Source organism: Populus trichocarpa, chromosome 19, assembly GCF_000002775.5.
Source record: "Populus trichocarpa isolate Nisqually-1 chromosome 19, P.trichocarpa_v4.1, whole genome shotgun sequence".
Lineage (NCBI taxonomy): Eukaryota > Viridiplantae > Streptophyta > Magnoliopsida > Malpighiales > Salicaceae > Populus > Populus trichocarpa.
In genome coordinates this window covers 10,308,317-10,334,323 of record NC_037303.2, presented here as the reverse complement: position 1 = coordinate 10,334,323, position 26,007 = coordinate 10,308,317, and the positions used below count along the sequence as shown (strand labels likewise).

General features: G+C 36.3%; 4 protein-coding genes across 4 annotated transcripts; 3 read left to right on the top strand and 1 right to left on the bottom strand.

Annotated features, from left to right (window-relative positions):
- Positions 1–1,221: 1,221 nt before the first annotated feature.
- LOC112325218 (protein TRIGALACTOSYLDIACYLGLYCEROL 5, chloroplastic) lies at positions 1,222–4,532 on the top strand. The gene is made up of 3 exons (XM_024591113.2): positions 1,222–1,497; positions 1,829–2,003; positions 4,172–4,532. The coding sequence occupies exons 1-3, from the start codon at positions 1,341–1,343 to the stop codon at positions 4,263–4,265; spliced, it is 426 nt and encodes a 141-aa protein (XP_024446881.1). The 5' UTR covers positions 1,222–1,340; the 3' UTR covers positions 4,266–4,532.
- Positions 4,533–6,268: 1,736 nt separating this feature from the next.
- LOC18108361 (peroxidase 27) lies at positions 6,269–7,868 on the top strand. The gene is made up of 4 exons (XM_006371269.3): positions 6,269–6,550; positions 6,681–6,866; positions 6,961–7,126; positions 7,224–7,868. The coding sequence occupies exons 1-4, from the start codon at positions 6,329–6,331 to the stop codon at positions 7,631–7,633; spliced, it is 984 nt and encodes a 327-aa protein (XP_006371331.1). The 5' UTR covers positions 6,269–6,328; the 3' UTR covers positions 7,634–7,868.
- Positions 7,869–9,389: 1,521 nt separating this feature from the next.
- LOC112325791 (chlorophyll a-b binding protein CP26, chloroplastic) lies at positions 9,390–11,297 on the top strand. Its single transcript, XM_024592851.2, has 6 exons — positions 9,390–9,702; positions 9,800–9,884; positions 10,034–10,084; positions 10,162–10,282; positions 10,409–10,543; positions 10,914–11,297. The coding sequence occupies exons 1-6, from the start codon at positions 9,483–9,485 to the stop codon at positions 11,172–11,174; spliced, it is 873 nt and encodes a 290-aa protein (XP_024448619.1). The 5' UTR covers positions 9,390–9,482; the 3' UTR covers positions 11,175–11,297.
- A 10,417-nt stretch (positions 11,298–21,714) lies between these two features.
- LOC18108359 (protein SOMBRERO) lies at positions 21,715–22,645 on the bottom strand. Its single transcript, XM_006371267.2, has one exon. It carries the CDS (start codon positions 22,469–22,471, stop codon positions 21,821–21,823), a length of 651 nt encoding a protein of 216 aa, XP_006371329.1. The 5' UTR covers positions 22,472–22,645; the 3' UTR covers positions 21,715–21,820.
- Between the last annotated feature and the right edge of the window lie 3,362 nt (positions 22,646–26,007).

The window sequence follows — 26,007 nt, the reverse complement described above, 5'->3', positions numbered from 1 at the left end:
TATGATATGACATACCAAATCTATGAAGTTCTTTTACTTCTAGTTAAATATCTATAGTTGTAACCTTGGACTTGAATTCCATTTTAATGTTAGTTTGTGGTTTCTAAACATCTTCAAGTTTTTTTTTCTCTCACTACTCCTTTCAAAAACAAATTCTTTCTCCGGAAAGATATCATGTTTTAAGACAAACAACTTTTTATCAATACAATGGTAGAAACAATAACCAATAGTTTCTTTTAATTATCCCATAAATGTCAAAAGTATTTTTGAAAAAAAATAATTTTTTTTTCTTTGCTTCAAATAAATTTTTGGTGTTTTTAGATCGTTTTAATGTGCTAATGTTAAAAATTAATTTTTTAAAATAAAAAAATTATTTCAATATATTTCTAAGAGAAAAATACTTTAAAAAACAACTGCTACCACAATATCAAACGGGCTATAAGACTGGATAAAAAAAAATTAGTATTGATATACAAAAATTGATATAAAAATATTATGTCAAGACAAAAAAGAAAATTTTCAAGAACAAATTCTTTTTCTAGAAAGATAGCATGTTTTGAGACAAACAACTTTTTATTAATTCGATGGTAGAAACAATAACCAATAGTTTCTTTTAAATATCCCATAAATTTCAAAAGTATTTTTGAAAAAAATTAAAATTTTTATTTATTTATTTATTTGCTTCAAATAAAGTTTTTTGATATTTTCATATTGTTTTAATGTGCTGATGTCAAAAATTATTTTTTAAAAAATAAAAAAATATTATTTTAATACATTTCCAAACAAAAAACACTTTTAAAAAACAATCATCATGTGATAATATGGCTCTAAACCTAGATAAAAAATAATTAGTATTGATATACGAAAATTGATATAAAAATATCTTATATCAAGACAAAAAAGAAAATTCATACTACACTGACGTTAAAAAATAAAAGCTTTCAATTTTTCATTCACACTTTCATAGAAAAATGTGATTGTATGCATTCAAAGTCCAGATTTTAGGAGTTTGATAGATAGCAAGATGAGCATCAGCAGGAAAAGAAAGAAAAAGGTATGGAATGGAGGTTATAACTACATCGCATTGGAACCTCCAAAACGTTGCATAAAAGGGTACTATTGTAAGGTTTTAATAGTTAGGGATTGAAAGTGAGAATTCTGTAAACTACAAGGTTGTGTTGGTATGTTGGCCAAGACAGATCACATTAACAACATACTCCATCCCCGCTTTGCAAGAATTGAAGGGTAATTATCCAGAGACAAATCCAACGCTCTCGGTGAACTTCTAAAAAGCTACAACGCCGAAAACAGAACATCAAAGCAGAGAGAGAGAGAGAGAGATGAACCCCTATAACGGCAACAACAGGAGTGATGAAGAGGAAAAGGGTTTGCTATGGAAGCTTCCAGAGGTTAGGTTTAATGAGCTTGGGAGGGTGGGTCCTGCTTTCGGCTTTGGTGCTGGCTGTGGTGTTGGTTTTGGTGTCGGCCTCGTTGGAGGTAATCCATCACTTCTTCTTCTTCTTCTTCTTCCCGGGTTTATCAGTTTGTTAATTTTATTTTAAAAATTCATGTGCTCTCAAATCTCTTCATAGAAAAAAGAAAAATCCCACTTTTTAATTGCCCGAATTGGGTTCTAGAGAAAGACTGAAACTTCGATACTCTCAATTGGCCTTTTTTTTTTTTTTGAGTCTTAGTTGGGCTATTTGACTGCATTTAATATTTCTATTTGGTGGCTGCAGCTTGTGTTGCTTTTTATCTTATATGTGATGATGATGATCTTTATCATCATATTGTGTTTTATTGAGGTTTTAAATGGTCAATTCTTCAGGTGTTGGGTTTGGTCCTGGTATTCCTGGTTTACAGTTTGGCATTGGATTGGGTGCTGGATGTGGGATTGGTTACGGATTTGGCTATGGTGTGGGGAGGGGTGTAGCTCATGATGAGAAACGGAGATACTCTAATGTTGGCAAGCATTTTCGTGGTCCTGTAAATCTTCCAACTCAGTAAGTATATAATCACGTTTTCAACGGCACTGAACTTGTTTAGATGGATCTTGTTTTATCTTGATGTGTTAAGCAGAACATTCACTAACCTGCTGCAGCGGTATAAGTAGAAAGCACTTTGAGAACTTGCCATTTTCTTTTGCATTAGTTTTTCTGGGAGCCTTTTCTACTCTAGCAGGGGAAGCCTTGTTCAGACAACCAATTAAGTTTGCATTTACTGAAATTAATCATCAAGAATGGGAGATCAGTGGCTGCATAGAAATTAAATTAAATTTGGTTTGGTTTGGATTGCCTGAAAATAGTAAGATGATAATGCATTCTAAATGACTCTTTCTGGGGCCGGCCATGCTGGTGATGCAGTGTGTGAATGGGATTTGCTAGTTGGTGATATATATGAGAAGATTGGATGAAAATGAAATTTCATTATACAAAGTTTAGAACAAAATATTGTTCACACGTATCAACCTTGTTTGTGATAGTAACAATAATTTGTGAAAATGTGATTCTTTTTATATTTTGGACAACCTTTGTAATATCCCACATCGGCGCGGGTGAGGGAGTGGTAGCTGGCCTTATTAAGAGTGCTGGTTGCCAACTTGTCATACACGTTTTGGGGTGTCAGGCCCAGAAGTGGGCCCATGTCACCAGGAACAAAACCGTGAGGGTGGTAAGGCCCAAAGCGGACAATATATGGCAGGTTTGGCCCGGCTGTTACATTTGGTATCAGAGCCGACCTCACTGGCTGTCCGGTTGTGCCGACGGGGTCGTCAGGCTCCTTAAGGGGGGTGGATTGTAATATCCCACATCGGCGGGTGAGGGAGTGGTAGCTAGCCTTATTAAGAGTGCTGGTTGCCAACTTGTCATACACGTTTTGGGGCGTCAGGCTCAGAAGTGGGCTCGCGTCACCAGGAACAAAACCGTGAGGGCGGTAAGGCCCAAAGCGGACAATATATGGCAGGTTGGGCTGGGCTGTTACAACCTTGTTTGTGATGGTAACAATAATGTGTGAAAATGTGATTCTTTTTATATTATGGACAACCTTTGTAATATCCCACATCGACGGGTGAGGGAGTGGTAGTTGGTCTTATTAAGAGTGCTGGTTGCCAACTTGTCATACACGTTTTGGGGCGTCAGGCTCAGAAGTGGGCTCGCGTCACCAGGAACAAAACCGTGAGGGCGGTAAGGCCCAAAGCGGACAATATATGGCAGGTTTGGCCGGGCTGTTACATTTGGTATCAGAGCCGACCTCACTGGCTATCCGGTTGTGCCGACGGGGTCATCGGGCTCCTTAAGGGGGGTGGATTGTAATATCCCACATCGGCGGGTGAGGGAGTGGTGGCTGGCCTTATTAAGAGTGCTGGTTGCCAACTTGTCATACGCGTTTTGAGGCGTCAGGCTCAGAACTGGACTTGCGTCACCAGGAACAGAACCGTGAGGGCGGTAAGGCACAAAGCGGACAATATATGGCAGGTTGGGCCGGGCTGTTACAACCATGTTTGTGATAGTAACAATAATTTGTGAAAATGTGATTCTTTTTATATTTTGGACAACGTTAAGGATTTTGTTTGATGCTGTGATTCAGTGTCTCTTCTGTTCTCACTTTTCAATGGTTAGAATTATTGGGTTCACAAAATGCATGAATTTTATAAATTGCTTCTCAATACAGTTTCTTTCAAATTCATTTATTTGTTTGATGCAAATAATTTTACACACTAGATATAATGAAAACATATGACGAGACACGCATTGGTTGTGAATTCATAATTTTTTTATATTTTCGATTAGACCATTGTCACCTCTCCCCATTACTCCACAAAGGCATGTGAAGTACACACATGCTTCTATATACATGTATGTGTTTTTGATGTTTCTTTATTATAATTTGCATGATCACATCTCATTCTTCTCACTCAGCTTCTGGGTCATGCCAGACTTTTTACTGTTTGTTAGAGATTTGTTCTCATTAACTAATGAGGCTGGATTTGGTGTTGCTGCTTGTTAACATGTTTATTAATAAGCAAAAGATTTGAAAGAGTATTAATAAGCAAAAGTTGTGCCAGTAACTGGTGTCTTATGTGCATATATTGTGCTTTGCAAATAACAGTATTGGGATTTTTTAAGTTTAATTTTTTCTTCAATTAATTTTTCTTCGTGTTGTTAATTATCAGTGATGAGGTTGGTTCCCTTATTGATGAGCTGGTCATCAACACCAAGAAGCTAGTCAAAGCAACTTCAAGGGAAATTGAGAAGTGGAGAAGATGAGTGAAGTCTGTTAGGGCTCTTGTTTCATGGTGTAAAATAGCATTAGTTTGGATCCAAGTGCTCTAACAAGAGTGTTCACAAATGCTTGTATAGATGAAATTATGCCATATTTGTTTTATATGCATAGATTTTAGATTCAATAGCTGTTTGGTTCGGTTGTACCAATAATTGTGCTTGGCAAGAAATTTTTCTTGCGCCATTGTGCATTAAGCCAAAAGGATGCAATGATTTTTCTTTGGAAATTATAATCAATGGTAGCTTTTCCTAGATTTTTTTAGCATTCCTATTGAAGTAGCAGCAGTTATATCTTAGGTTGCCTTGAGAGTGTTTGATGCCACGATTTTTGCTGATAAGAGCTAGGAGTTTGCGGAGCTACTCTCTCTGATAATCATGTCTGTTCTTTCGGTGGATATATTTATATTAAAAGATAGCGTATATGCAAGACGTTCTTAATTAAATGCATGAAATGGAGTAGATGGATGGAACATGCTTCATGCAACTAAGAGAAACTAAAACTCTAAACAATATGGATTATTTTTTAATTAAAATCATACAAATGAATATTTAATTTCAATACATGCATCTGCAAATTAACGTAAGTACGAGACTGAAAGAATATAATCTTCAAGTTGGATTAATTTAAATGCATGTCCACTCATTTGCAAAAAACAATATAAAAAAATGTACTTGACTTCCATTGAACCCACCACCAAGCTAGCAAGCTATTAGTAGCCATTATCCGTATGGTGGCTTCCAAAAAATGGCTTCCTCATAGTGTAGACTTGGTCTCACTTATTATAAGAAAGAAGTTTCTATACTTGACTTTACTTTATGCTTGTTTTGCTCATGCATTTGTTGTTTTTAGTGGTGGTGTTTAGGAAAAAAAAAAACACAGCAGTAAAAATATGAATTTACTAATTTTACTCGTAATTTTTGTTGCGGAGAGTTGTACCCCATAACAAATATAAAAGTAGAATAAAAAACAAAGATATCGTATTATTTTCAATTCAAGAGTTGTACCCCATAACAAATATAAAAATAATTTTATATTATTTTTTAATACATCATCTTCAATAAAGTTTGAATAATATTAGATGGATATAATTTCCTTAAAAAAATTTTGTGGATCAATATATATTATTGCAAGCCAAGAACATCATGATCTAGACAAGTTGATTTCTATATATGATCAGAAGTAGAATATTTGCTGAAGTACTTTCGCATCATGATAAAAGAGTTGATTTCAGATAAGAGAAAAATAAAATTAAGGAAGGATTTCACCAAATGCTAGTTATTTCTATCCTAAAGACAAGCTTGGAATTTAAGCTTATTACCGGGTGAAGGTAGAATAACTTCCAACCTTGATTTGCTATCTCTAGGATAGAAAACGTCTCAACTTCAATATTTATTCAGCAGTTCGTTAGCACGATGACGACGTACCATGTCTGACTTTGTTGCTAGAATCTTAATTAGTCCCAAGTGGCATTGAGAGAAGCAGCCATGGTGGCGAGAATTATTGAGAGATTTTTTAAATTCAATTATATGTTCATTTTTGTCAAGCATGCAGATTCAAGTTTCAATCCAGTTAGCTGATAATTGAGTGGTAGAATGAACATCTTGCCGCCTGCCTTACGGTCAACTGTTCATTCACCCCCATGAATTGCTCGAATTTGATTGTGTATAGCTTAGTTACTTTGTTTTATAATATGGATCCAATGGGAGCAATCACATGAAGCCTTCCTTATCTACTGTGCTGTCACAGATCATTTCCAGCAGCTTCATCGATCTTTATAATACGAAAATGGAGCCATCATGATCTTATAATAATTAAGTCAACAGAAAATTAGGATGTGATTATGCGCCACCACATGATTTAAATAACAAAAACAAACCATATTATTAATTGATTTTCTTAAGGGAATAGCAGATCGAACATCTTGTAATGACAGCTTTTCCCACGATATAAACAGTATATATGTCGAGGCTAGTATAAAAGAGGTGGCATGTTTCATTGAGTTCTCACCAAGAAACAAAGGTTCAGAACATTGCATTGTCACCTTGACATGGCTAGCTCAAAGCTTTCCCCATGTCTAATCTTTCTTCAGGTCGTTTTCTTGGTGTTGGTCTTTAACTCGGCAAATGCGCAGTTGAGGGTAGGGTTTTACAAGGATACATGTCCAAAAGCTGAGGCTATTGTGGAAGAGGTTATGCATCAAGTGATGAAAGTAGCTCCTAGCCTTAGTGGTCCTTTGTTGAGGATGCACTTTCATGACTGCTTTGTGAGGGTATGTGAGCCTTTAATCCATCTCTGATCATTTGAAAATCCTGAAACAGTTTTAAGCTCTCTTTTTTTCTTGCTTGAATTCATGAACAATGCTTAATTATGATGACTGGCTAATTATGTATTTTCTACAGGGCTGTGATGGCTCGGTGCTTTTGAACTCTAGCACTGGCCAAGCTGAAAAGGATTCACCTCCGAACTTAAGCCTTAGAGGATATCAAATTATTGACAGAGTCAAGACTGCATTAGAAAAGGAGTGTCCTGGAGTAGTTTCCTGTGCGGACATCATGGCCATTGTGGCTAGGGATGTCACGGTTGCGGTAAGAAATTTCTTTCAAGATAATTTCTTTTGTAAGAAAAATCTTAAGGAACAGAGAATGGTTTTAATTGATAATAATTTATCCTATCTATCAGACTATGGGACCTTTCTGGGAGGTTGAAACTGGAAGAAGGGATGGAAGGGTGTCCAATATTTTAGAGCCCTTGACAAACCTGCCACCATTTTTCGCAAACATTTCTCAATTGATATCAATGTTTCGTTCGAAAGGTCTAAGCGTGAAGGACCTCGTAGTGCTTTCAGGTACTTGAGCATTTCACTTCAGGTTCTTTATAGAGAGTCTTGTAAGAAGGGATTGTACGGAAGTAAATTCTAATTATTCTGTAATTCTGTCACAAAGGTGGGCACACCATTGGCACTTCTCATTGCTCTTCATTCAGCTCTCGGCTTTACAACTCCACCGGAAAGGATGGCACCGATCCCACATTGGACTCAGAATACATAGAAAAACTGAAGAGTAGATGCAAGGTAGGAGATCAAACTACGCTAGTAGAGATGGATCCTGGAAGTGTCAGGACATTCGACAACAGCTATTATACGCTTGTAGCTAAAAGAAGGGGACTTTTCCAGTCTGATGCAGCTCTCCTTGACAACAGTGAGACAAAAGCTTATGTTAAACTTCAATCTGCTGCGACCCATAGACCCACTTTCTTCAAAGACTTTGGTGTTTCCATGATAAATATGGGCAGGGTTGGAGTTCTAACCGGTAAAGCTGGTGAAATCAGGAAAGTTTGCAGCAAGGTTAATTAACTAGTTCAAGTTTAGCCCCGATTTCAACCAAAAAAAAAAAACTAGTTCAAGTTTACTGTCATTATGGAATAAATTATTATTATTATTATTATTATTTTGCATGGAAAGATTTGTATGGCTTTACGTACCTTGTTAGGAATTCTTTCCTTTTTTCCTTGAAGATTTGCTTAATTGTTTGAAGTGTGGAGATCCATTCCATTACTCAATCAATAATTAAAAGTACTGGTTATATATATATATATTGTTTACCTTTCTGCACGGGTTGAATCTCAATACAGGCTTGGCAATTCAAGCAAAGTTCTAGTTAAATTAGTTGACTTGCTCACCTTCTTAAGTGAATTCGATGTGTGAGAACAGGAAACGAAAAATTATGATAGCAAGATGTGGATTCAAGATATAATTATGGGCTACCAATTTCTATGGGTGCGTGATTACAACTTTTTTTTATCCATCATGCAGGTTATTAATTAATATTTATCACCAGAACTAATTCTTTGTGAGCAAAGTTGTCGAATTTTATTTGGGAAAATTATCCTTATATACTATAATTTAATTATTTTTATATTTTAAAAAATTATAATTTATATCCTAAACTTTATTGTACGTATAATAGTTCACATCCTAATGTAAAATAGACTAAACTATATGGTTGATCCTAAATTGTTTATACGCACAATAAAATTTGTAATATAAATTAACTGTAATTTAAAAAACACAAACGGTAAGTACCAAAATGATAACACTATAAGATAATCAGAGTAATTTTAATTTTTTTATATATAATTTTTACCTATTATAGTTTTCAAAACCGATTAAAAAAAAAGCCACTAAATCACTTAGGTCATTGAATTATGCAATCGTTTTTGTTTTTGTTTTTTAATACAACAAGTAATGATATTAGAATCCACCATATCAACTAATCAATCAATTTTAATCTATATGGATTAATTTTATAAATAGCAATCAATGGGCGAACTATGGGTACATTGGGCAAGTGTGCATGAATTTTTGTATTTTAAAAGCGTTTTTGAAAAAATTTAATTTAATTTTATTTTATTTTTTTCTTTGCTTCAAATTAATATTTTTTTAGTGTTTTCAAATTATTTTGATGTGCTGATGTCAAAAATAATTTTTAAAAAATAAAAAATATATATTATTTTAATATATTTCCAAATAAAAAACACTTTGAAAACAATCACAACCACACTTCCAACCAGGCCCTAGTCAACTGTTCTGACAAACTATGCTTGGTTACAAGTAACCGTTGAAGTTATGGAAGTAAAAACCCTTTCTTCGTTAGATGTGATAGGATTTTTTAAAAGTATTTTTTATTTAAAAATATATTAAAATAAGTTTTTTAAAATTTTACATCGGCAATTTAAAAATATTAAAAAAAATTAATTTTATATTTTTTCAAGATAAATATATTTTTAAAATTCCGTTAAACCCAATTGAAATATATAATAACAAATAGTGGCCTAGCACTCTCACCGTCTATTGATGGGCACTGCATGATTATGAGGGCATTGTTATTGCGAAAGCTTATGGATGAGAATTTGGATAGGCCACCAATATTATCCATGAACTTCAAGAGCGTTCCACGTCAGCCCCGTGATCTTCCACGTCAACAAAACCACCCTATCAAACCTCAGTGTCAGATTACACATCTGCTACACCAGCCAATCACAAACCATGATGTGTATCCAATGTGGCATGTCTACATCCACCAGCTCAAGCATAAAGTATCTCCTCATTCAGTTTTTCTATATCCCATTGTTACCTTATTATCCAATCCACAACAGAAGCGCCTGAGCAGCTCGAAAGACAGAAAGCTTTGCAACAAAGAGATATGGCTTCCCTGGCAGCATCCAGAGCAGCTGCCTCCCTTGGAGTGTCTGAAATGCTAGGAAACCCTCTCAACTTCAGCGGAGCCACCAGGTCTGCTTCTCCGGCTGCATCAACTCCTGCCACGTTCAAGACTGTTGCTCTCTTTTCCAAGAAGAAGCCCGCTCCTAAACCAAAGCCTTCTGCTGTTTCACCAGCTGATGTGGAGCTCGCCAAGTGGTACGGTAAGTGATCCATCTTTCCGTCCATCCTCTCTTCTTCAACTTGGTGAAGTTGAGTTCTATATGCTTAAAAAAAATGCTATTCCTTTGGTGGTTTCAGGTCCTGACAGAAGAATCTTCTTGCCGGATGGGCTCTTGGACCGGTCTGAGATCCCAGAATACTTGACTGGAGAAGTCCCTGGAGAGTAAGATCACTTTTCTTGCTCTTTATCTTAACTGGATCTTGGTTATTATTCCATTAAACTACAACTATGGTTTCTAAATTTACTGTCATGATTATATATGTTGACTGATAGCTATATATATTAATGATGTGTTTACATGTGACTTGCAGCTATGGTTACGATCCTTTTGGTCTCAGCAAGAAGCCAGACGACTTCGAAAAGTATGTTCAGTGTGACTCTAGCTTTTCTTTCTTAAACATGTCGATTTTTCTGATGGAGATTATACTTTTTATTACAGATATCAGGCATTTGAGTTGATTCACGCCAGGTGGGCCATGCTTGGAGCAGCTGGCTTCATCATCCCTGAAGCTTTCAACAAATTTGGAGCCAACTGTGGGCCAGAAGCTGTCTGGTTCAAGGTATGCAACTCTTTATTGGTTTTTTCAATGACAGTTGTTGATTTTTCTTGTCTCGGAATTAATCTTGATAGAAAATTATCATGATATTAGACAAGAGTATAAATGATTTCTGTTTACTTGCTGCAGACAGGAGCTCTACTTCTTGATGGCAACACATTGAACTACTTTGGCAAGAACATCCCCATCAACCTCGTCCTTGCTGTCGTTGCTGAGGTTATCCTTGTTGGCGGTGCTGAATATTTCAGAATCACTAATGGCTTGGTACTGTGCTTGGACACTATTTTGTCTACCATCCCAATCTAAGAATAGCTCATTTCATGCTCCTGCACTTCTACAATACTAGGAACTATGAATCATTTATAGGATAATTAGTTGCACAATTCTTAGCTACAAGGTTAACGTGTCCCAATTTCTCCTTCTATTTGCTAAACAAGGTCATTAACAACCAATTATTTGTAATTTGAGAAGATTTTGAAATCTGGATGTTTAAAATCTATTTGAACCGTATGGTGCATGGCCTAAGGCTCTCAAATATGCTGGTAGAGATTTACGATTGAATATTAATTACTGGTAGGGTTACCTTATTTTCTAAAATGGTGGCAATGACACAGTCATCTTGTATTATTGGTAGGGTTTTGATGACAAGCTTCACCCGGGTGGTCCTTTTGACCCACTGGGCTTGGCAAAGGATCCTGATCAAGCTGCACTCCTGAAGGTGAAGGAGATTAAGAATGGTAGACTTGCAATGTTTGCCATGCTGGGTTTCTTCTTCCAAGCTTATGTTACTGGAGAAGGTCCCGTGGAGAACCTCGCAAAACATCTCAGCGATCCTTTTGGCAACAACTTGCTCACTGTCATTGCTGGTTCTGCTGAGAGAGCTCCTTCTCTGTGATTTTACTTTACTTGATGTTCCCTACTCATAATCTAAATGCACTGTACATCTCATTGAGATATTTCAAGGTGTTACCGGGCGATTAACCTTAATCCATGCACTTGAAATCTGATCTTTCGTTTAGATTCACAATTATTCACCTATACATAACTGCAAAATATAATCATTCAGCAGAGATACTCTTATGTGGTGAAGGGGAAAAGGCAACACTAAATTCCAAGGTAAATGACAGTACACAAGTGGCCTTGTTATTTTATTTTTGACATGCAGAGTGATAATTTTTGTTAATGGAATTATTCTGGTGCTGTGGAAATAATAGTCAAGCTAGTCAGATATTCAGCACTGTATTAATAAAAGAGGGAGAGAGAGAGAGAAGAAGAAGACTGGAAAATAGTTTGTTGTTTCACTGAAGAAGCAAAACTGAGGCTGTGATTTGCAACAGAAAGAAAATTAGCTTAAGACCTAGAAAGAGCAAATTAGCCTGTTCTACACTGTAAATTGATGATAACTCTTACAACTACACTGTATCTATTCTGTTTTTGTGCTCTCTCCTTCACAATTTAGCAGCAATCACAAGCTGACTGTTCAAGAGTGCGGCATCAGTATTCAGGATAAACCTATAAGAGTATACATCAAAGATCTTACAATGTCCCTTCTTTTCAACAAAAAACTAAGGTTGGAGTTTGGTCAATCTTAGGAGCAGGCAAAACACAGTGTAGATGCAACTGTCTGCCTTGTTGCAGGCAAGCCACGTCAAGTTTCCATCTTTTACCATTGCAGTGTACATAGATGCAACAGTCTGCTTTGGTCGTCCAGTTCCAAGACTAAAATGTTGCAGCCACTGAGACAGGGCATCAAAAATTGAGTTGGAGTCTTAGTCAATCTAAGGGAGAAATAAACCAGAAAGAACAGCTGGTAATACGTTCAAATTCTTGGTTACAAACCCTGCTGGCCCGGGGAAGTGCATGAACACGCTGAAGTTCATATATTTGCATTGCCCTATATTAGCAGAACCATCAACCGAAAGCAAATCCTAAACAATATTCAAGTTGTTCGAGGAACATTATATTACTCGTTCAGTTCTCCTCCTTGAGTGCTTCTAATCACACATCAAATATTGCTAAATGTTTCAATTACGTCAATGCATTTCAGTCACCGTTCAAACAATCAGGTGATGTCAGTGCCACAAGCTCAATATTTTTACCAGATAAATTACTCAACAAGCAGCCTAAGATCAATCAGGCAAGTCTCTCTGATGGTTAAGCCTGCAGGAAATCATTAACAGACTGTAGGGAATTCCGACCGGTGATGTTCTGATATTTGCTCATAGGAGGTAAAGCACACTGACACAATATTTAACGTGGTTCGGCAAATCGCCTACATCCACGGGAGAAGCCATTGCATTATATAGGGAGAGAACAAGATTTACAACAATAGAGGAGGAGGAATTATCCCCTCTTTAGCAACTCTCAACCTCACTCTATTTCTCTCTTCTCAGTGCTGCAATGGCAGCTACTGCTGGCTGCCTTGGCAGCCCACTCTCTCCTACATCTCTCACATCTTTGGCTCTACTTTCCTTCTCTTAACTCTCTCATTTTGCTCTCTAACATATGCCTCTATTTATAGGCATCCATGGCAGCTCCACTTGTTCTTTGGTCAATAATGGTGGCCACCGTCTCCAGCTCATTCAACAATGGTGGCTGCCAATAGTCAATGGTTGGTGCCAACCATTTGCTGCACATGCAATGGCAACAACCCAACAATCACCCCCTTTGCCATTCATGTGGGCAATTGTCTTCTTGCTTCTTCAGCACATGCTTGCATTCTGCAGCTCTTCCAAGCTTACCATTCTGAGAGCGTCTTTGGCCAAGTTTCCAGGTACTTGCCAAACCTTTTAATCACCAGAGTCATCCAAGCACCCCTTTGCTCACTCCAAAGGATCACTTCAACCAGATGGTTTGTCATATCTCATCTGAAGAGTGTTTAACGCTTGTCTCTGGAACAACATCCCCCTTCAAGCATATCAACCATGCTTGGCCCGGAATGATTTATCAAGCCTTACACCAAGGCTTACAACACCCCCTCAAACGGATATTTCCAAGTGCGACAGTCATTGAGTATTTTAATGTGATCACGAGCTCACCACTCTTCCAAGAGTCTACTCATCTCGGAGTTGCGTCTGCCCTCTGTTCCTCCCTAGGAACCACGCCTTACTTCTCCGTGAGTCTCCCGCTCTTAGTCTCAAGAGTCTAGGTGGCTCTCCCTTTTAACCATGGGGACAGCCCATTAAAGGTTGATCCATCTCTATCTTCATACTCTGAGTATTACAATGTCATTACTGAGCTCACCACCTTGACAAGAGTCAACTTGTTCCCAGAACCTGCGCATGCCCTCTGCTCCTTCATAGCAGTCGCGTCTTAATGCTCCACAAGCCATCCACTTATTGTCCAAGGCAAATGTCTTCTAGCTCATTGATCTTTAGCATGGGGGCAATATCCATGAAAGTCAATCTTGCATTTGTCTTCATACTCATCATAGCCTCTTCATTGGCTATACACTTGTCCACTTATATCCAGCCATCACATTGGCTCTGGGGCGTTCTGAAATTGGGCTTCTATCATGGCCCTCACACCTTCTCCTGAGGTGTCTTCGTCCTTTGTCATGGGGCGGTCCGAAATTGGACTTATATCATGGTCCTCACACCTTCCATCCGAGGTGTCTCCGCCTGTCGTCATGAGACGGTCTGAACTTGGACTCATATCATGGTCCGCACACCTTCTCCTGAGGTGTCTCTGCCTGTCGTCATGAGACGGTCTGAACTTGGACTCATATCATGGTCCTCACACCTTCCATCCGAGGTGTCTCCGCCTGTCGTCATGAGACGGTCTGAATTTGGGCTCGTTTTATGGCCCACACACCTTCTGCCTGAGGTGTCTCCGCTCATCGTCATGTGGCGGTTTGTACTTGGGCTCGTTTTATGGCCCACACACCTTCTATTTGAGGTGTCTCCGCCTGTCGTCATGAGACGGTCTGAACTTGGACTCATATCATGGTCCGCACACCTTCTCCTGAGGTGTCTCTGCCTGTCGTCATGCGGCGGTTTCTACTTGGGCTAGTTTCATGGCCCACACACCTTCTGCCTGAGGTGTCTCCGCTCATCGTCATGTGGCGGTTTGTACTTGGGCTCGTTTTATGGCCCACACACCTTCTGCCTGAGGTGTCTCCGTCCGTTATGAAGCGGTCACATCCTCCTTCATCGGGGATGTCTCCAGTGGCTCCAAGATTCTCTACCACCATGTGGACTTGGGAGAGATCACTGCCACTGATCACATAGAAAGAGAGAGTTGCGGTGCACTCTTCGCAATCCTCCATCTCATTTTCTATGTTTGGAACTTCTATGCCTTTCTGCTTGATAGCTCCACCCACACCAACTCTCTTTGGTGTCTTCGCCTTTCATCGGCGGTCGCACCCCCTTAATTAGGTGCTTCTGCAACAACTCATCTTTCCATCCTTGCATGCATTGGAAAGGTCCTCGCTTGTTGCCTTTATCAAGAGCACAAGAGACTTCCTGTTGTACAACTTTTCACACAGTCTCTGCTCTGAGCTTCATCTGGGAACTCTTCTTCTCCTTGCATCTGTTGTCTCATTACAGTACCTCGTTGGATCCTTCGGGTACTCCTGCACATTCTCCGTGTGCTCTCATGCAATTTCGGTTCTCCAGATTTCTCCCTATTCTTTGCTTTTATGTTTGACAGCAGCTCATCCTGTCACAACATTTATCCAAGTCAAAATAGGGTGCCAATCTTTATCTCCTTGTGTATTTCTCTTCCATTATCAGGGTCTTCATCAATTCTCCCTTCGAGAAATTACAGTCATCGAATCTAACTTCTTTGGAGAAATCACCACTCCATCAGATCCTTGAACATACGGAACTCAACTGTTCCTTTGTGCCGTCATCTTGCTAGTCTTCAACAGTTTCATTACAAACTGTTACATATACAAAAATAGTACTGTGTGGATGATCCTTCAACTAAGCAAGTTCCCAGGAAAGATTTGGAGGGGTCACACTAGTCCCGCTTAAAACCCAATCTCCTAGACAGAACTTCTTAGAACGTATCTATCCACCGTACTGCCTTTTCGTATATACAACCATTTGCTAGCTTTGTTGCGGCTTTCCTTTACAAGTGATCTGGGGTATCCCGGTTTTATACCTGATTTCTCAACATTTGACGAGACTACCAGTTCTTAGATTCATCAAGATTGGTCTTCATCAAATTTCCACTCTCCACCTCAAATTGTCCACTTAATTTGGTGTCCAGAGTATCCCAATTTTGCCTTCCTTCAAGGCAATTAAAATTTCTCCCTATTTAGCAGTTCAGCACATGTAATTGGGTAAACATGTGTGACATGTTCTTCTTCATCTCCATCGACCACCATGATGACCTTCAGATGCCTCCTAATCGGGCAATCTCTTTTGTTAATTCACCACCACCACTTTCGGTCTCAAATCTCAACGATCGGACCATACCATTGCATCCGGAACGATCAAATTAGCTGGAAACAAGTCTGAAATCGTCCAAATCGTACTTCAGACGGCTAAGATTTGATCAAAACAATTCTGACCTGATCAACGGCTCAGTTTCAATCTCAGATCCGGTTGCACGTAGGATCAGCTACACTGGATCCTATCCCTCGGCTCGCGGCTCGGCTCGGCTTCAAAATGGCTCGGCTCAACTCGGCTCGACTTGGCTCGGCTCGCGGCTGATGATGTGGATGCTGACTGGTCGATGATGTGGCTGCTGACATGGCATGCCTGCTGTGCATGCTGACATCACACTTACATCAGGCTGATGTCATCCCTGGCATGCCTACTGTGCATGATGACATCACAATTATGTCATGCTGACGTCATTCATATCCGGGTCAGCCATGTGGGTCGGGTCAACTGGTATTCGGGTCGGGTCAGCCCATCCGGGCGAAGAAGACGCGTGGGGCGCGTCTGCGCGCGTGGGCAGACGCCTTGCCGGAGAGTGATGGAGAGTGCGGCCATGTCCGACGTCCGATTTTGACGCCGTTTTCACCAGTGGCTTCGTCTCTTCCTCCTCTACACGGTGGTATGGTCAAAACACAATTTTGACAACTTTCATTTTTGAGCAAAAATCAAACACCACTTCAAACCATATGCTCTGATACCAATTGTAGGGAATTCCGACCGGTGATGTTCTGATATTTGCTCATAGGAGGTAAAGCACACTGACACAATATTTAACGTGGTTCGGCAAATCGCCTACATCCACGGGAGAAGCCATTGCATTATATAGGGAGAGAACAAGATTTACAACAATAGAGGAGGAGGAATTATCCCCTCTTTAGCAACTCTCAACCTCACTCTATTTCTCTCTTCTCAGTGCTGCAATGGCAGCTACTGCTGGCTGCCTTGGCAGCCCACTCTCTCCTACATCTCTCACATCTTTGGCTCTACTTTCCTTCTCTTAACTCTCTCATTTTGCTCTCTAACATATGCCTCTATTTATAGGCATCCATGGCAGCTCCACTTGTTCTTTGGTCAATAATGGTGGCCACCGTCTCCAGCTCATTCAACAATGGTGGCTGCCAATAGTCAATGGTTGGTGCCAACCATTTGCTGCACATGCAATGGCAACAACCCAACACAGACACTACTGAGTCATAAACGATCAAGGCTGCCCAAAAACGAATTATTTCCAGGAAACCAAATGTGCCCTGCATTTATAATCCCTCCATGACTTTTCAATAAGCAATTGCAGAAATAGTACTTGTGATTTGCAGGGATAATGAAAATCTTTTGCATTATTTGTAAAATACTTAATAAGATCCATTTTAATCAAGGAGGTTATCATCAACGATAATGATTTCCTCAGGCAACAGGGGAACAGCTAACAGAAAGGCAGGGAAGCATTTCCTTTTTCACAAGAACAGGACCGCTTTGTTCTTCCTGCCAGCTTAAACCAAATGTATTGCCAGGGTCATGGCAGAGCTTTGATCTCCTAACTGATACCCGTTTATCTGGTCATGAAGAATCTAGCTCTGTATTAATTTAAAAGATCAGCATCCTGATGCGAAGTAAAATAATACACGGCAGGGCCACCCTGCAAAAGCTAGTACCTATGCATGATGAGTCTGCAACAATGCATCAGTACCTGCTCTCAATTAATAATGGACCTGCTATGCTTTTAAAACCCTTTACAAAACTGTTGCAGCAACGAAGATAACGCAAGGAACATCTCAACTCCCTCCATTCTAAACATAAATTCATTCATCGAAAAATAAATACCCAAAATTGGTAGATCAAATTAATGCTTTTTTTCTCTTAAAGAAAAACAAAAAACTTTGAAGTCCAATTTATGTAGTTTAAATGTGGACGAGAAAGAAAAAACCACCGAATATGTAATGAAAAACATACTTAAAGAGTTCCAACTCAACAATGCAAGAATAGAAAAACCGAAACATCCAAAGCAAATATAATTGAAGACAGTCGCTAACTCAGCTTTAGTGTGTTTGAAAGCGTGGTAGTAGTTGTTTTTTAAATTGTTTTTTATTTCAAAATACATCAAAATAATATTTTTTTTATTTTTTAAAAATTATTTTTAATATCAGCATATCAAAAAGATCTGAAAACATAAAAAAATATATATTAATTTGAAGTAAAAAAAATTAAAAAAAAATTTCCAAAACACAATGCAGACAGCTTCATCCACTCAATTGAAATCTAGTCAACGCGAAGTTGACATATTAATAAAAGCTATTTAGAGAGGGAAAAACATTGTTAAGTGAGATGATTCACTTTTCATTGTAACAATATAATGACTAATTTTATTTTTAAAAAGAAAAATCAATGAAAATACTTATAGAGGATAATAAAGGTTTTTTATAAGGTTTATTAGTTATTATCATTTGATAAAAAATAAGTAGGTTTTTTTACATTTTAAAAGCAAAATAAAATTACTAAATTAGTATTAAAGCAAAACTTATTTATTCATCCTAATTTTTTAGTTATTATCAAGTTAATTAAGGAACAATTTGATATTTTTAAAATATAAATATAACTTAAAAAATAGTTGGCTAGCATGTGCAGGTGAAAGATGTTCGTGGTCTTCTAGCAACGTATTTAATGTTTCCTGGCCTCTAAACGATAACTTTCATCATGGTGTTAGAAGCGTCAAGGTGTCTCCATCTAAGTGAGGAGGCACGTGTCATTGTTTATGTCATGGTGTTTCAACAACGGTCTTTTCTTCTTCTTTTTTCTCTTTTCTCTCTCCTCACTTTGAAATTCACGCATGCCGTTCAAAATTTGGTCCTTTATTTTTAAAAAAATTTTGTTTTTGGTTCTTTTGTTAAAGTTTGATTTGTTTTTTAATTTCATACTTGAATTCATAATTGTTATTTGTTATTTTTTTCAAATCTAGTCTTTATTCCTTTGATTTTGATTTTCTATTTTGGATCCATTTGAGAACTTGATATTTTTTTTTTAATTTTTGCCTTCAATACAAAATTTTAATTTGTACTCTCATTTTTCAAGTTTGGTTTTCATACTCTTAATTTCTATTTTTTTATCCTTTTATATAATTTTTTTATTTCATCCTTTGACATTTGATTTGTTGGGAATTGGACTTTATGAATTTTTTAGATGGAGTGCTTTTGATTTAGGGACTCAGGTCACGGGTTTGAAAAGTTAACACAGGTTGACATCACTTTTTTATATTTCACTCTTCGATGTTGTTTATTTTGCAAAATGGGCTTTGTGATTTTCTTCATTTTCTTTTCAATCAAGTTATCACAATCTCATGACTTGGAAAATAGATTTTGCCAATTAACTCAATTATTTTTCTTGGGTTGCTTTGTTTTATCTCTTTTTTCAGTTTCGTCTTTCAAAATTGAGTTCTTTTTAAAATTAAGCTTCATCATTTATTTTATTTTTTTGCATTCTATTAGGTTATCATGTTCATATGATTCGACACGCAACATTTGACAGTCTTACCCAAGTTTGCAAATGTTTTTTTTAGTTATTTATTGATTGATTGATTTTTTTTTATTTCATCCTTCTACATTTGAATTGTTGGGAATCGCTTATCATTATTTTTTCACTTTTATTTCTATGAGGTTGGCCCGGTCATAAACTTGGGTTGCAAGTTTTTCATGCTAGCTCGGGTTGACTTGAGGCGCTTTACTTTTTTAATTTTAATTTTTTTTTCATTTTCATCATTTAACATTGAATTATCTTGGAATTTGGTTTTGTATTTTTTTCCCTTTTGATAAGCATTCTTTTTTTCTAGTCATCGTTATCACTTTTTCTTTTAAAATCATGTGTATTTATTATCGTTGCTTTTTCTATCATATAATTAAATGAAACCATCTTATCGGACCCAATAGAGCTTATGACTGGAGTCATTTTTTTTTTTTCATTCTTTAAAACTCACTAGCAATGCCTAAACCAAGATTGTTAAAAACGTTTTTTTGACACGAAACGAAATATACAATATAAACTCGAATCGTAAAATTGCAAGTAAAATATTTTAATTAATTATATATTGACAATTCCAAATATAACACAATTAAAATAAAAGTTAAATAAACAATACAAATATCCAAACACCTTAAAATACATAATTCAAATAAAAATTCATACATGGTTTAAATAATTTAAAAATACAATACAATTATGTCCATAGAATTTTATTAACTAAAAATTAACAAACCTAAAACAAACAATCTGTTGGTATGTCATGTAAACTAAACATGGCCTCATTGTCTTTATCTTCCTCATTATTCCTAAAACATTCATCAAAATCATTATTATCTAAAAGATTATTATTGCTACTACTAGTACCATCACCGATATTATGAACATTAGTGCTGCTACTAGCACCGACACCAACACCAATATTTAACTCCAAACTCAGACTAGGTCACGGATTGGGTGGTTAGCCCTAGTTGATCTGAATCAATACAGAACGACATCTTTCAAGATTTTTTTAAAAAAAAAAATTGAAAAATCAAACCATATTTTAATAGTCATCTAAGTCGTAGTTCAATTGTATCACGCAGAGTCAACCACTACCTAATTTAATTTAAAACTCAACCTAAATAGAACCAGATCAACAAGTAATAAGATGAACCCATGTAGCCAAACAAGGTTTAATGACACCCGTTAAAATGAGGATGCTCACCAAGCTCTAGTTATCATCTTCACGTTTCAGTACAATTATGCAATTATGAATATATGATGGTAGCTATTAGAGAAGGGGAACTTGTGATTAAGATTAGCTAGTGGCCATGGTGATCATCAACAAGAATCAATCCTAGTCCTGGAGTGGAGCATCAAAGCACTCCTCTTTCGCTCTCTCCATCGGATTCTTGCATGCTTTAAACCGCACCGACATTCCACAACCACCTTTCCCTCACCAACCCCAACTTCTCTTAATATCCCCAACCCATAACCCATCTTCAAGCCTTTCCCTGTTGTGATCCTCAATCCTTTCTCTTGAATCTATGCGTATGTCATCTAATTTGAAAGAGAGAGTGGAAGTTGTTAGCCTATTAAGGTTAAGAATGTGAGATTTGGGCAAAAGGCTAAGGGGAAAGGAAAGGCTGGGGAGTGGGGAACGTCAACTGTGAACTCGGGAGGGAGAGTCAATAAATTTTGTAACTTTTGCAAAACTCGTAAACTTGGTTCGAGTTGACCGAGTCTGTTGGTTTTCGAATTTTTAATTTGATTTTACACGTTATATACATGTTGACTCATAAAATCATACGATTTTACGAGTCAATTCGTGATTTTAACAACAATAGCCTAAACATCTTTGTTTATGTTAAAAAAAATCAATTTGACCTTCAATAAAATGTAGACCATCGATCAATCTAGTGCAAACTAATAAAACAACAGTTAGAAATTTGTTTTTTTTTAAAAAAACATGGTTGATGGAAATATATTTAATATTAAATTAAAAGTGGGTTCTACTTATTTTTTTTGTTAAAATTTTATTAAAAAATATTTTTCAACAAACATATTTTAACCATTAAAAAAAAATTATAGGTGCATGTGTAATTGATTTCAAAGAATCCTTATTTATATATTTTTTTGAAACTTAAAACGCTTCAAAATAATATAAGATTTTCTTGTAATTGGTAAGTTAAAAAATTAAAAAAAAATGTCTTTAGGGCATCAATACTTTCAGAGAAGTGAGGACTTATACAAAGTGAAATCCACGAGCTTCGGGTCCTAATTAAATCTAGTCTTAGGTTTAGGTTTTGATTTATTATAAAACAGTTTTTTGTTTATAAAAAATTATTTTTTATTAATTCATAAACTAAACAATTGTAAGTTTTAATTTTAAATAACTACAACAATTGCATCTAGCCAATCTAGCTATAACGTAACTGTAGGAAACACACACTGGGGCCGGAATCTGTGAAATTGAAATCATCACCATCAAAACTGGTTTCTTTCAGCAAGGAAGATGATGCAGCAGCACACAATCATCCAAGAAACCAGAGAGAATAGAATGCATAACATTTTTTTCAAGAATTGAGAACCATATCAATTTATAGCCTTGATCAGAGATATTCACACGAAGGCACAGGAACGTGAACGTGAGGTGGGTGTGCTGTCACATGAACAGTTTCTTTTCTTTAATCGGAGGTGTCCTCAATTTCGAGTTCAATTTCTTCGACTGGCGTTTAGGCTCAGGCTGAGAGCTAGATTGGCTTGATTTCCTCTTTCTACTGCAATTCTTGTTACTCTTTTTCCGAATTCGACAGAGCACAGTATAATGAGGAACATTCTGCATAAGAGAATCATCGAGGGAATACTCCAACATAATCCAGGAAGCATCAGGAGTGCCTATATTGGGATTCTTGTAACAATATCTCCTTCGATTCCAAGTAATTCCTTTGGAATGGAATGAATGAACATCGTCACCATGCCAACGGCCCCCATTGGACCCAACACCACGATCAAATTTGGAGGATTTCATGCCAGGGTTTATCTTTCTCAAATTTGTGAAAAAGAAAAGATCATCCTGAGGAGACGGACCAGCCTCAACTTCATCATCATCCTCATCATCACTAGTAGTATTATTGTATTCTCCAAAATTTTCCCATATCTGCCAAGGCTCCTCATGACCATATAGATCATAATCTTGAACAATGTAAGGGCAAGATAGAGGAAGACCCATGACTTTGTTGTAAAGATAATGGCAAGCAAGTTCAGCCTCTGTAGGGTTAAATCGGAACCCTACAGCAATATTAGCAAGAGACATGATCGATTCCGGAAAGAAACAGAAGATAGCAGCGCGCGGGAGTAAGCCAATCTGAGAGCAGAAGAAGAATAATCCATGCTGCTATACTGCTACTAGTAATTTATAAGAGAAAGAGGGTCAGGTCGGTGCAACAAATTACTGATGAATTGTTTTGTATTACTAGTTGTAAACGGAAAATATATGCAAGGAAAGGAAGGCCTCCCTTTTTAAATCCCAAAAGAACTTGGACAGACTGATGGTAAATTACCCACGGAAATAACAATAATAAATATGATGATAAAAAAAAAACAAAAAAAACAATGAGAAATATGATATTATGCACTTGGAAATTGTCTGGTTAGATAGTAAGAATAAAAAACTTCACACATTGTAGAATAATAAAATGAATAAACATTTTTTATGTTTCTAGAGATCATCGCGAGCAAAATCAATTTATAATCGTGATCCGATTTTATTGAATAAATTTTGTTCTAGTTCCCAATATTTGTAAAAACATCATTAAAAATCTCAGAAACATGCAATTAAATCATAATGACTTGTTTATTCCCATGTTTCTATTTTTTATATATCATTACATTCTTATTATAAGTTATTTGGTCTAGCAAAGTCTATTGTTAGTTGTCCCATATATATTGTCTTTTCATTTACTAAAAAATCGAATAAATGACCTATATTATCTATGACCAAGGCATTGTCATCGCTATACAATCATGCATGTATCATTTCTAAATTGATCATGAATAGCTTATCATTTGCTTTAATTGTTTCAATTAATCTATCTAGTAACAAAACATCAAAGCTTGATGTAATGATGATGACACACATATTAGCATGTATTTTATCTCATCCAAGTAAAGCGTTGTAACTTGTGTTTGCTTCTACCACAAAGAAAGTTGTCTTGAAGGAATTAGACCTAATAGTTAGATCCACCTATAACACTTTTACATCCTATAAAATTTCAGGATAACATTTGCTTTGTAGTGGTACACCAATGAAATTTACTATGATGTGTAGAAGTTTCAAATGGCAAGTCATAGCCAATGTTGAATTAGGAAATACGAGGCCTAGTTGTTGGTCAACTATAAGTCTTGACTAGTTGATTTTTACTATTTTTTACTCTTTTTTCTAAAAAAAATTTATAATCACTCTATAGATAAGACTAGATACATGCCCATTATCCGCTACTGTATTTCTATTTTGTCATTGCGCTGAACTTGGTTCATGTTTGTGCTAAATATGTAAGATAATATAAACTTTAACAGCTAATAATATAAAGAGAAATTAACACAAACCATAAACAGTAACATAGATAGAAAGGTTTTAAGATGTAGATAAGTTAATACACAATCAAGACAGTGAGAGTGAAATCCAAATAAAAATCAAAGCTTGTCCATTGCAATTTTTGTCAAGTCCATATAACATGGGTCTCGCATGCTTGTCATACCCAAGATGCTGGACTCAAGTAGCTTGGATCTGGCGTGGTTCCCAAACCTAAATCATTTAGGTATGGCGTGGTTTCAGACTCATGGCACTTAGGTTTGGCTTGGTTGCCAGACCCATGATGTTTAGGTCTGGCATGGGAGCTTGGGTCTGGCGTGGTTTCTAGACCAAAATCGCTTGGGTCTGGTGTTGTTCCAAACCCATGGCACTTGGGTGTGGCTTGGTTGCCAGACCCATGATGCTTGGGTTTGGCACGGACGTTTGGGCCTGGCGTGGTTGTCAAATCCAAGTGTCTTGGGTGTAGTGTTGTTGCCAAGCCCAAGTAGCTTGGATCTGGCGCCTAGGATTTGCATAATTTTCGTGAGCCAGACAAAGGTAATGGTTTTGTTGAGAATTAAAATACTCATGCAAATGTGTTGAATGGTCTCAAGACATCTAACTAATAATTCCTTGTAAATTTCTGATGTATTGTTAAGGGAAAAAAAAAGCAACAAATACTTCTGCCAAATACTACTAAATTTCAATAAATAGATGCAGAATTTAAGTTAAACTCTACTATGTTGACTGCAATTGTTAGATACTTTAAGAAACTCTAATCAAGAACAAAGAAAAATTACTCTTGCAAATTTCTCTTGTTAACAATGCAAGGATATACTTATTATCCTCCAATAAAATATTGATTCAACATGCTCAAAGTTCTCCTGCTCTACCCATTAATTTGTTGTCCAAACATTTTGTTATCCATTTCTAATCCTTCGAACATTATTTAAAAAAACAATAAAAACATGTTAGATCTTTGAAAAAGATCTCACCTTTGATGTTAGAACCCATAAAGTCCACTACTTTTCCTTAAAAATCTATAGGTTTGATGGTGAAATCAAGAATGTTTTCATTAGATACATCCATTTTGTTAATCTTAAGAACAGACAAAAACAAACCACATAATTTTCTCATCATTAATCATACCATAAAATTCCACACTCTCTTTGTTGTCTTCTTCTCTCTATAGCAACTTTGTCCTCTTCTCTGTCAATTTGGTGCCCTCTTCTCTACCATTTCTTCTACCAATTTGGTTAAGAAAAAGGAGAAGGACTGAACACAGGAAGCACCATCTTCATCCTCTCTCTGTAATTTCCTCTTATCCGATTCACTTTCATTCTCTTCGTAATCTGAGTTGTAAAAAGTTAAAAGAAAAGAAAAGAGAATAAGCAATGAATGAGAAGAAAAAGAAGGCCAAAGAAACGTTTTTCTACTCGTGAAAAGATGAGAAATTGAAAGTAAAATTACTATTACAATCCATAGTAAAAGATATCTTGATTTAAAGTGATTTTCCCACACCAATTAGCTTTTATTATAATAGTTGGTGAGGTTTGGCTTTAAAGATTCATGGAAAAGCAAATAACATATTTATTATAGATATGGTGTAATCATGGTCGCTTGTCTTTCTATCACAAAAAATTTATTTTCAATCTATTATCTTTGATTGTATTTTAATCATCCAATTATTGCATCAATAATAAATATTCAGAAGTATTTCCCTCTTCTTATTATATACCATCACTAAGGAGGGTATCAATGCCATCTTTTAACATATCAACATCCAAGATGTAAAATCCCAACCAAAAAAAAAATCCAACCCTCAAATTTAAATATAGAAATAATTTAAATAAAAATAATAATCTAATAGAGGAGGGATATAAGATAAAGAAAAGTGGGAAATTTGAAATTTTATTTGGTATATTCATCTGGATAATCGGAACCTTTATATGGTAATTCAAAACCCCGATTTTAATTTTTGGAATTATAATGGAATTCTAGCAAAAATAAAATAACCGAACGATAATTTATATTTATTTGAAATTTTAAAATACCTTTTTTTAATTTATGTTTCAATTGATATCCCTCCTCTATGAATCTTTATTTTGCTTATTTAGCGTTTTTTAATAGAGTTTTTTCTTTAATTATTCTCTATGTATTTAATTTTTGAAGATATTGTTCAGATTCATCTATAATTTTTTATGTTTTATATAGATAAAATTTATTTTTAAAAATAGAAAAACAATATTTTAGATAATATGTGAAACCTTGCATAATTT

Coding starts and splice junctions, on each gene's coding strand:
- LOC112325218 (XM_024591113.2), top strand. CDS start 1,341: ATGAACCCCTATAACGGCAACAACAGGAGTGATGAAGAGGAAAAGGGT. Junction 1,498..1,828: donor TGGTGTCGGCCTCGTTGGAG/GTAATCCATCAC, acceptor TCAATTCTTCAG/GTGTTGGGTTTGGTCCTGGT. Junction 2,004..4,171: donor CCTGTAAATCTTCCAACTCA/GTAAGTATATAA, acceptor GTTAATTATCAG/TGATGAGGTTGGTTCCCTTA.
- LOC18108361 (XM_006371269.3), top strand. CDS start 6,329: ATGGCTAGCTCAAAGCTTTCCCCATGTCTAATCTTTCTTCAGGTCGTT. Junction 6,867..6,960: donor CTAGGGATGTCACGGTTGCG/GTAAGAAATTTC, acceptor CCTATCTATCAG/ACTATGGGACCTTTCTGGGA. Junction 7,127..7,223: donor GGACCTCGTAGTGCTTTCAG/GTACTTGAGCAT, acceptor TCTGTCACAAAG/GTGGGCACACCATTGGCACT.
- LOC112325791 (XM_024592851.2), top strand. CDS start 9,483: ATGGCTTCCCTGGCAGCATCCAGAGCAGCTGCCTCCCTTGGAGTGTCT. Junction 9,885..10,033: donor ACTGGAGAAGTCCCTGGAGA/GTAAGATCACTT, acceptor TGTGACTTGCAG/CTATGGTTACGATCCTTTTG. Junction 10,283..10,408: donor CAGAAGCTGTCTGGTTCAAG/GTATGCAACTCT, acceptor TACTTGCTGCAG/ACAGGAGCTCTACTTCTTGA.
- LOC18108359 (XM_006371267.2), bottom strand. CDS start 22,471: ATGTCTCTTGCTAATATTGCTGTAGGGTTCCGATTTAACCCTACAGAG.